The 12,291-nt window shown below is 35.9% G+C and overlaps 1 protein-coding gene across 1 annotated transcript in view; it reads right to left on the bottom strand.

Annotated features, from left to right (window-relative positions):
- LOC118267031 (uncharacterized) overlaps positions 1-12,291 on the bottom strand; it is a 64,910-nt gene that overhangs the window by 18,488 nt on the left and 34,131 nt on the right. The window contains exon 4 of the mRNA XM_035580768.2: positions 3,293-3,349. Coding sequence (XP_035436661.2) covers positions 3,293-3,349 — 57 coding nt within the window. The remainder of the gene's footprint in view (positions 1-3,292; positions 3,350-12,291) is intronic.

Raw genomic sequence — 12,291 nt, 5'->3', positions numbered from 1 at the left:
TCCATTTAATCCGGAATTTAATGTAATGTCCGTTGTTTTAAACATATGATAACGATATTAGATAACGTAATATAATCTGAGAAAAGAGCTCTCTATAAGATGACAAAACAGGTTGACTGCTGGCTACTGGTTCATCGCCCAGCCTGCATGTGTAACTTCAAATAGTCCCGCATTCAGATCTTTGCATTACCGCATATTTATTGTAGCACGCTTCACTATCAAACATCTCGATGAAAATCTCCTTCATCTCTTTCACTCGTAAGGTACTCAGTAATGTGTGACAAAGACAGTTAATTTTCTGCCTAGATCTCAGTGCAGATGGTGATAAAATGCAGAAACTATAGCTGACAATAAATTGGCAAGTAATTGCATGTGCGGACTACAGAATTGCATATGCATGCGAGGCTGAGCTCCCTCGGTAATGCGACCGCTACAGGCGCTGCTATGATACGCTGTCAAACTGTCCGCTCTATTGCTGTAAGGATTACTTTTTTTTTTCAAGTAATGTTGTGACGCCGCCCGTGTCATACGTTACTGTCAATAACGGTGTGAATGTGAATAGCGCAAACATTCCTTTTGAATATTTGCTGAATAAAAGTTTATAATAAAATACCTAAATCCATACAAGTGCTAAATTTAAATTTGTTTAAAACTAAACTTAAAAAATTGTTATACAAGAAATGTTATTATAGCTTAGAAGATTTTTTAAATGATAACCTAGATTTTTAATTATTGATATTTTTTTAATAGTTTTGTAATATAATTTAATAATATAATTATTATTAATTTCTAACTTTGTTGTTTATGATTACATTGCCATATATTGTGATAACTTATTGTTAGATTATCTTCCATTGTTTTGTTTATTTAAGTTTAATAATTTTATATAATTCTTTGTATGATTAAGAATTAAAATTTCAAATATTTGTACGCCTAGACGGCATAACATGTAGCACTCTACCACCATTGCATGTATTTCCTATGTGTAATATCACTCATGTTAATGCAAATAAAAATATCTTTATCTTTATCTTTATCTTTATCTTAAAAATATTTCTAGCTTTGTACATGTACATATGTTGGCATGCGTACATTTTTTAATTTGTCAAGACATCGTAAAATACATAAGTTTGCATGAATGCTAAACGAAGTGCGCCTAGGGCATACATAAACAATCTGTTGTATCTACATACATAGGCAGGTATGGTGGAATGGTAAGTTTAGTTTTCATGTACGTGTAATAAATGTTGTTAAGAGTACAAATATAAAGTTATGGCAATTTTAAATGTAAGATATAGTGCGGCAATAAGTTAGGTCCTGTACGGCCGGCGGCTATCGACTCAACACTCGGCTCGCTTCACTTTCGTTCCGATTATTACGCGCCGATTACAGCGCAGCCCGCGGGACCGGCGCGGAGTCTGCGTGCCATCGCGATACTCGTACGGGTGTCTATCTCTTTGTGACCAGCTACTTATTATTGAACCTACTTGTAAACTCGTATACATTCGGGTGCTTATTATTGTATATTAAGACGATGATCTGAATAATCAAAATGCAAAGGGCACAACTTTACATTGTAGCAAATGTTAACTTTTACTACATCCGGAATCAATTATAGTAGTTACTAATTAGGAATTCTGTCGCCAATAAAAAGTGTGAATATTATTATAACTATCATTGAAACTCGAGAATATTTCGCTGCTAGCTAAGAGCGTGTTGATCAGGCGATCTTAATTAGCTCATACTAATCAGGTGGCACTGGTGGGGAGAACCAGTACAGCAGTACAGCAGTGTTGTATCGCAGTGTCGCTATAAATCCCGTGCAATGTCGCGATGTCGCCGAGCTGTCGCGACGACAAATTGTCGCCGAACAACTTCCAGTGTGGCGCGGATGGTAATCTACTGATGTCGGATTATGTTACTGAAGTATTTACTTTCAGATATTGATATGAATGTACTAATGGAAATAGTTGTCACAAACGGGATATCGTACAGATTATTTGAAATTAAGGCTTGGTAAAAATATGCTTCAACGTTTGATATTTTTTTAATGATTTCAAAAATCTGTTAACCGATTGTATTACCGACTCGACCGTTACTTTATACAGTTCAGATCAACCAAATACTTCTCGGTTTATTAACATAATTTATAACGCGATACATGAACACATTCCCGCATCACATGCATCAGTAATTCCAATAGACAAGTAAAGTTATCACTTCGCATATTCAGGAACCGAGATGAGAATCAAATTGAAATCGCAAGGAAAGTCTGACGCGCGATAAATCAGAGCAGTTAATAATAATTCTAACATTTATCTGCAGGATGCGATGCGATGTATAAATGGCTGGAAATTCAATTTATTCAATGATTAAATATGTTCGTTACATCCACCGCAGCGACAGAATATATTATACTACAGGTTGTTGCACGCGACTTTGTTCGTTGATGTCTAATCGGCGGGTATTTTTTTGACATCTAAACTCTAACTACTGAAAGTTAAAATAACCTTTATTAAGTGATATATTTTTTGTCAAGCTAGGATACAAATTAGTGTTTTAATTAATCTATGCCAACTTAAAATTTCTAACCAGATTTCTTTTATTGGTTACTACGCCTATTAATATATGCCAAAATACAAACAGTATTTTTGCACGTGCAGAAGGAATCGTAAGGTATCACACTCGTGTTAATTGTTCCAACGGATTAAATCTGGTTCAAACGTTATTTATGGCTTCCTCCTACACGTGCTTAATCACTCCGTTAATAACTGTGTAGTGAACTCGCAACAGTCGTAGCTGCGCGTTGATGTCTTTTGTACTAGAAACGGAAATTGAATGAAAGTCCGCGTGAATTTTCATCTAATTCGCTGTAATCATGATGTAAGTGCTCGTGTATGACTGGTTTATGTATATTTAGCTTTCTAAGATGGACGTGAAAGTGTCCGTAATATCGATACAGTCCAGTAGTCGCTGTAATTACTATATTTTATAAGTCATGGTCACGTGGACTGAAGTTTCTCTACTACTCGTGTTATGTTATGGCTTTTTAAGAGAATATTTCCCATTATTTGTACTCATGTGTTGTTTATGTAAATTTTTGATATGTTTATTCATTTCCGTTATTTCGTTGATATGTAAATAAAGAAAATGCCTCCCAGATAGCATTAATATTCAGTAATTTTTTTCATAGCTTAGTTTATATTTGGCTTAAACCAATAACTACGTTAATTACATAGTATTTCGACAATAACTTCCGGTTTACGTGAACGTTAGTGATGGGGTCACTGACCTTGGCCTCCAGGCTCTCGAGGTTGCTGACCCCGCCGCCGCCCGCCTCCAGAGTTTGCTGAAACAAACAATTACACAATCAGCTTCACGATGACCTTGAACTACGAACTGTATGCACTCGTACGGGTTCCTTATATATTAGGTGTCAAAGTGATTTGTGTGACATCGTGACATCTAGCTATATCGTGCAGAATGTACTAGTCACTTATTGGTGTATGATACCTGTAGTTGTATATATATAATAGTCAATACGAGTATATTACATTAGCTTCATTTCGGGACTTCGTCCGCGTAAAATGAACTAAAGCCATGATTATGATTTTCTTAACTATACATAATTATATACAAATTACAATATCTCTTTAGGTCACTCTTTTTATTAATAAAACGCAACGAAATCCGTTGCAATTCAATGTATTAAAGATTTAATACAGAAAGTGAAAAGTGACTTTGTGTTTTTTTTACTATGTAGTGGTGTTATTGCAGTCATGCAATCTGAATAGCTATTAAGACTTTTAAATAGGAAAGTGAGATATATTCTTTCTGCCCCTAAAATTGGACCAAGGACCTCAATCTGCCCACAATAAGGAAGTGTTTCATTCATAATATACAGTTAACTGCTGTAGTCCTCGTTTATGATCGTGTGTCGTGCGCCCCAGCTGGCTGGTGGTAGGTACCGATGTATAATGTATGGGCCACACTCCGCCGCTGATCACGATCGATGCGCGAGGGCACGTGCGCCCTAAAACCGCGGCTCATTACTTTACATGCAGAAGGCCAATTCTATTCATCGTTAACAGTATTTGACTTGACAGACTGTTTATTTATTTTTAAGAATACTTAAAAACAAATATTTTATAAAAATACAACAGAAACTTAAATTGTTACGATGCATGAAGTGTCCACACCGTAACACAGTCGACACAGTCACCTACTTTAAGTTTTAAGTGACATCATTGAATTCTATGTTTTGATGGATATCGATTCAGAGTTGAAAATATTTTCTGACTTTGTATATTTAATCTTAATGTGAAGTGTTCGTATACATTACAAAAGGATATTGTATGTTATATCGTATCCCGTTCCTATTAAGCGCGAGTTTTCTGTATATTTATTTATTGTAACTCAATAAGAATATAACGGTGATAATTTGCATATCGTCCTGTGAGGGAACATCATATATGAGAGGGGAAGGAGGAGTCCATGGGAAAGCTAACAGGAGGAAATGGAAATCCAAAATTTCTGAGAATTGCGCAGTAAGCCTCAGTTTATGATGTCATTGAATCAAGACTGTTACGGTATAGTTACGACAATTTTATGGTAGTTTAATGGTGGTCAATTAAGGGAAAACTATAAAAACCATCGTTTAGACATTAATTATAATTATAAAAGTTTTAATTGGAAAATTAAACGATTGAGTTTTATCGAGGACTGAGTCGTGATGATGAGATTAGAACGAGTCATAATCGATTGGAATGAGTCGATAATATTAACTTTTCTGTTTTTATTATCCCTCGACAATGTTGTTAGACGCTGCCTTCTGATAATTTTGTAAAACGTAATATAATGTTACATACATTAGTGTAAGTTACCGTGAATACAAAATATCAACTTATTTAACTATTAACTCCATGTTCGTTTTTATTTACCTTAATTTATTTGACCTATGTATTGCGCTTCAATATGTGTACAACAATTAATACTTCGTGTAGTACAATATCGTGGAGCCCCAGTTTCGTGCAGAACTAGATCAATGTTAAACTGCCGCGGCGCACGCGCTTCATTATGAAGATTATCAGCTCGCAGTCGCTGACAGACATGATGTGAGGCACCAGTGCTACTGGTGGCGGATTGTACACAATTTTTATATTAGGTGATAAATAATAATAATTAATATTGTTTAGACATGTTTGTATTGTTTAGAAGGTCATCTGTGTTCCATGTTTCTGGATAAATCATCCAAACATTTTCAGGCACAAAAATTGAAAATATTTTACAGAAGTTGCATGTCCCATTATTTTTGAAGCTAGCTATAAATACAAAAGTACCATCCTATAATTACTTGAGATAGCAATTACAGTGTTTTATTCTCTAATCGCTAGCATTGAGACCGCGGCCATCGGCAGCGCATGCGCATGCCATAGCGCGGCTTTCTATTTCACATCGCCGTCAGATTTCACGTTATTAGCAGCAGGCCGCGTCCCATTGTTCAGCCCCATGACGTGACTGACGCTCGCAGGAATCCTAGTTTATCGTCAAACCTTTTATAGGTACACCTGAGTACTGAGTACTTCGATACCGGATAATACCGGTTAACACCGGCTTCATTCTTCACTCGCCGCTTACAATACTTCTTGTTTCTTTATAACTGCCATGCTTTTTTGTTTAGAAAATGAACAATATTTATAGATTATGCTGATCGTATTGTAATGTTTTATTGGAATTTTATATTAAATGTATCGGTTAGGCATTGCCCAATGACTAATTTTCCTCCAAATATAAACTTTTCATAATTAGTTTCAGACACAAATCATCTTACATCTGATACATAAAACGTAAGTTAGTAAATACACGTTTATACCTCTACGTAATAAAGTTTATTATATTTTCCTGTTATAATAATTAGCATTGTAACTTCCTTTCTAAAATAAAACGTATATCATTAATATCGGTCGAGTACATTTTCAGTTTATACCAAAATTATGCGCTCTCTCTCTCTTTGTAATTATGCGTACAGTGCAAATTAATAAGTCACACTAATGAAGCTCATTGCTTACATACTTCGAATACTGTTTCATTACGTAAATCTATGGAAAGTTAAGATTGTTTTTGTAATCATTTTGCAAAAATCTCATACAGCATATTGAGGAAAAAATGCGTTACTATGTATAATACCTAAGAAAATATAAAGGCCGTAGTCAATGTAACCCCTTACATAAACCTTTAAGTATATGTATAGGTTTACTAAAACCAAAAAGTCGTTAAGAGTCACCTATCTTAGATTAGGGATACCTTACTATTTAAGAGAGGCTGGTAAACGGGCATTAGGGTAACATTAAGAAAAAGTTAATAAGCTTGCGATCATCTACTTTAAATTCATTTCCATAAGACAACTAGATGTGTGTGACTAGATCGCAAGAGGCTGAAATAATTCCTGTAATCATGTTCTTCAATCCTGTGTAATGACAGACACGCGCTATGCAAACAGTTCCTACTTGCGTAGTGGAGCGGTGCCGGTGGTGCCGCCATTAGCCGCGCGTTACAATTGTTTTAATAGCCACATGTTTGCGATAATTGCACAGTACTGGGACTGGGACACTCCACCTGTTTGGACAATAGTGCCGTGGAGGCGTTCGCAGTTGGTTATGTGTTAGTTTTTTCAAACCAGGCTTTTCTAGTTTGATCGCTTTGTCAGTTTCGTTATATTAATCAGTAGATTGATGAAATTTTTAAGTAATAATTAATAAAGGTAAGGTTCCAGTAGTTTGCATCTACGTTTTCAGGTCAGCTTTTTCTTGGACTCTTATGATTTGTTGTTAGCCCACAACACTATATAATTAATAAACTTTCTTCGTTCACCTACGTGTGGTTGACGTACCTCGATATGATGTCTGATTGACACATACTATTAGCTCTATTTTTTACCAGCCGCGAGGTATACACCAGGAATGTTAATTGGTCGTCCAGCTACTAATGTGGCAGTTTCCCTCACATTCTTCGAAACATTTGAAGAATCGCAGCCACTTCCGGGTCTTAACGATAGCCTGACCATTAAAGGAGTTTTTTTATAAAGTGTAACGAGAAATTTCTTAGTTTAATGAGTTTAGAAATCTAAACGCACATTTATTACATTATTGCGGAGAGTTTTACGATAATGCTGCATCAGAGAGCGACAGCTACGTGTAGTTTCAGCTTAATTTCACATTGATATTAATTAATAGGCTTTTTGTACGTTTTCAGACGAATAAATGTTAAATATACACTTTTTATACATGTATAAAAAGGCTTTGTATTTGAATAGTAAATCACCTTAATTGTAGTATTAAGTAATCATATTGACTGGGTAATACTTAACGTGTGGGAATTATGTACTTAGTGGGAAATGGTAATTGCGGGCTAGTTAGTCAGTCACCGGCCGGCATTGTGCGGGCAGACTGTTTAATAGCGCGCTAATAACTGAGGAAGCCGCAGTCTAGGCTAAACACATGCACTGCTCAGGTAATGAACTGGTGACCACGCCCACCGCTCATATGTCAGCCCGCGAGCTACCCGTTTATTAGACCTATCAACTTCTTAACTATGTTTAAGAGTGTGAAGTAAATATAGTTGGTTGTTTATTTTTCATAGTGCCCCCTCGCTTCGGTAATAGGGTATAAATACACAAATATATAAGTATTATAAATCAAATAGTTAAAGATATTTTATCAATTCAATTAATACGAATGTCACTTACTTTCATTGCGTGGAAACGATGATATCATCTATCTTAAGATAATGTATGAATGGAGTTGGAGGGTGGGAGACTCATGTTTCTGTATTCTCAGCCCGGCAGAGTCATGTTCACAACAATTAATCACAGTAATGACATGATGTATGATCTTGACACGATTACGACAGCGGGTCGGCAGCGGGGCTAGTGTGGGTGCAGTGCTACAAGCGCCTAGCGCTGTGACTAGAACATCTCTGCTAGGGTTGATCAATATTCATTAGTGTAATAATTAATTAATATGCTCTATTGTTGTACGTATTGCCTCGTAAATTATGCTTTGTTTTATAGGCTTAATGGTTAGACCGCACACATGACAACAGATCACGATATCGAATCTTATTCATTAGGAAGTTATAAATCACATTAATCCTTTACTCGACCCGGAATAATTAATTTGGTTGGTCACGAATTAACTGTACATTGTCTTCAATGGTAAGTACCTATATGTTATTAATGTATGGTAGTATGTCATATTGCACTTGAGACTTTACTGCAGATCTTGATTCACAAAAATCGCATAATTGCGAATTAGATGTAGAATTGCAAAGACCAAACTTTATGAAATTCAAGCTACTGTTACTAAGACATACTGGTGCATGCGCAAGGATCTCTAAATTGTAAAGTATTGACAGCCCTGTACGTGTGAGTCACCATCAGCCCGCGATCGCTCCATGATTACACGGTGTAAACAAGCTATTAGATGTTAAGCTGTTACAGCTGTCTCGAGGCCGATAGCTATAATCAGCACTTGCAGTACTTTGCCACAAATCTTAAGGTTTTATACCTAACAGCGTAGCCGTTGGTTGCCGGGTCGTGACGATAAATGCGGAGTACAAAGAATATTTAAAAAGAACAAGATTTATGCTGCAGTATTGAATTATTATAGACGCCAGAAATCAATATGAGGTCTTGCGTTCAGAAACTGAATTGTGTTTGGAGAGTACCAGATAGTGTCTTACCATCATTACTTGGAAAAACTCAGCTCAGCTCTGACGTAATGGTAATGGCTGAAACCACTAAACCGCACCGGTCACCCGCCTCATTGAAGTATTAATTAATTACCATCAGGGTATTTTTATTTGTCGTTTCAACGTTTCGGAAGTACATACGTTGTTACGGACAGACAAAATTGTCTTTAGAGCAATGTAAAACACCCTGTATTAATCAACAAGATTTTAAATTAACCTCTATCCAATATAAACACTCATTAATTCTAAACTACAATTACATGGCTGCCTCTTTGGTCGAATCGGCACAAGTCCGACTGCTGGGCAAGAGGTCCCTAGTTCGATTCCCGGGTCGGGCAAAGTATTGCTGGACTTTTTCTGTTTCTCAGTAGCAGCACGGAGTCTGGAATTGTACCCAGTAGTGTACACTGTACATTGTGCAGTGGCATTACGTACCGTAAAGTGCACCTCTGCCTACCCCTTCTAGGATAAAAGGCGAGACGATACGGTACGATACAAATTACGAGAGTGTTACATAGAGGATTAATTACTGCACAGTATTGCATTGCTCATTAATAACGTGTCGTGAGATTGGCCCGGGGGTTCCACTGCTTCCACGGCAAGCCTTCACACCTAATCACTGCTGATTTATTTATTTCGAATGTAAGTAATGTAATGCTGGAGGCATTCTTACTGGCGCAAATTGTAATTGGAAAATTGTATATTTAGTAACTTGAATTAGTTTCTGTCCTCTGATAAAGAGTATATAATTATGTAGATTTATCTCTCATTTTAACATATTTAAAGTTTTTTTTATTGAATAGGGAGCAAACGAGCATACGGGTCACCTGATGGAAAGCCATTAGCGCCGCCCATGGACACCCGCAACACTTGAGGACGGCCTTTGCCGGCCTTTCAAAAAGGAGTACTATTTTGTAAGTCTTTGTTTGATATTCATATTGAGTGACAAATAGCCAGTCTATAGATACGAAAGACTAGTTATGTTAACCACACTGCGTATTACAAAAAATAATATAATCAGTTGAAAGTAAAAGTAACGAAAGTGTAGACAATGATGCGCATACGCAAGTCGCCGTGTCATCGCACACACATGACGCGTGTTGGCGACTTGTCATTGTTGTCATACATACACATACATGTGCTTACTTACTTATGTATGTATGTGTGTCTATTGTGTGATGTGTGCACTGATACAGTTGTTGACAGCCACTGATACTGTAATTATGTAGACAAGTACCTAGTGGCTGGTGTTGTAGTTCTTTCAATGTCAATACTAGGTGTAATAGGTGTTAAGTTAGTGACACTTTAACCTACAGTATGTGGGTGGTCTCTAATTACTAATTAGCCACTAATCACGTTAATCCCAAGGATAATAAAACAAAATCCACCGTCAGAATTCTAAATCTGGTTTGATATGGGGTGTTTTTATTGAAAGTTTGGATTTAAACTGTATTTGTAGAACTATCTAATGAGCTGACGCTAAAAATAACACACTCTTAATTTTAGCGAAAACTGTGTACAGTCTCATCGTCACAAAAAACGATGTAATATCGTTTTTTGTGTTTTTTGTGACGATCTCGCTCGCTCACGAAGGCTTTGCCTTCAGCAGTTTTGTATCGGCAGTAAATGCTTTAAGTAGAAACGGCTATTACCAAGCACATGAAAGAGTTCCTCGATAAGTTATTGCTATATAATAAATAGTCCCATTACTTGAAGGATTACCACACCATTTGAATGCGTCGGTGTTACAAAATGCTTTGTCTTAGTCCCTTACGATCGGATTATGCGTCGGAACACGCCGGCAATAGCGATGGTGTTTAGTAACTGCTCGTAATCATTATACACGGGGGGATTTGTTGTTCTACTTTCATACGACGCACGAGGCGAATGGACATCACTATACCTATAGTGTACTGGTAGATTTGTAGTAGAAGTACTTTTAATGACGTACAATTTGGAATAATATTTGAAAATTGATTTTTTGAGGTGGTTTCCTAATCTTGTATTTGGTGGATTGAATTTTTAGCCGCGAAATTGGTTAAATGTCGAGTAAAATTTTTTGCACTTTAAAGCTAGTCCAAATTTTGTTGCTTGTATAAAATTGTATTTTTAATCGTTGTGATGCTAATTTTGCAACCATTTGTGCTTTATCCAACTCCCTGTAAGCATTAAGATAAATAAACAGATTGAAATACTTATGTGGCAAGTGAGTCTATCACAAAGACTAAACAAACTACCTATTACTTATTTATAAACATAAGTTCCATCGGAGTGTTTCCTGTTTGAAACCAGTTTATCATCATCACAATGCCCTCATTTATACAATCAAAGCGCAGTAGAGTAAGCACAAAGCCCGCGGTATACAGGTTCAGGTCCGAGCCGTCAATTACGTCGATGCGATCGAGGTGCGCATGCGCCTCCAGCGACCACCGTGCGCCCACGCACGACAACTACAATAGAACACAATATAACTGTCTGCATAAAAAGTACATTTTACAGGGAACATAACTAGCTTACAATAGTAAACCGGGAAATAATGAAAAAGCTATAGTTACTGATTATATTGTTTACTTTTGCTTGTACAAGAGCTCTAATAAGGCTGTATACAGATTATAATTAAATTATTAACGTCAAATACCTAAATGGCTTTTGTTATAGTCTTTACATTACAAATATTTCTGAAAAATTGAAAATTATACTCTAAATTATACTCTATTTTAGGTTCATATTCTTTATACTATGTTTTCTATCTTTCCTGTCTTGTGGCACTGTGTTCATTAGGGTAACGGCATAGATCCTAGGTTCAAACACAAATAATAGGGATCGTAAATAGACTCTCATTTATCAATGGTTAGCTTCGTAGGAATAGAAAGGAATAGAAAATCTTTCATTAATTCCTATAAGTTGTTTCTGAGTATGAACATAATGATTTATCATCATATTACAAATTTTCAACGAAATGGAATGATGGGACTGAAATAATTTGATATTTTATTCGAAATTGTCTGCAAGCTGTTCCCTGATTGAATTCATGACTTTATAATCTTACTTACGTATCTTACTAAGAAAAACATTTATTTATTTATTTATTTAAATCGGTTCGGTTTAAAGAAATAAATTTCTTTAAACCGAACCGATTTATTTATTTTATACTTTATTGCACACATACATAAAACACATTTACATTGAAATTAATAGTAATTATAGTACAATGGGCGGTCTTATCACACACGGCGATTTCTTCCAGACAACCTTTGGATGGAATTTATTATATGATCTGGGAATGGGTAGTGCGTGCACAATAATTCAAAAGGGAAAAGAAAAGAAAACAACAAAAAAAAAACAACTAAAAAACAAAATCTACAAACTATTCTAAAATTCACTATAATAACATGAGAAATTGGATATAATTCTAAGTAATAAATAAACTAATATTATATAGTGTGTGTGTGTGTGTGTGTGTGTGTGTGTGTGTGTGTGTGTGTGTCCTCGAATTACAAGGATACAAAAAACTACAATGACAGGTAGTGCTCCTTCACAAGC

Source organism: Spodoptera frugiperda, chromosome 23, assembly GCF_023101765.2.
Source record: "Spodoptera frugiperda isolate SF20-4 chromosome 23, AGI-APGP_CSIRO_Sfru_2.0, whole genome shotgun sequence".
Classification (NCBI taxonomy): Eukaryota; Metazoa; Arthropoda; class Insecta; order Lepidoptera; family Noctuidae; genus Spodoptera; species Spodoptera frugiperda.
Note: the sequence above shows the minus strand (reverse complement) of the source record. Positions and strands in the feature narration are given on the sequence as shown.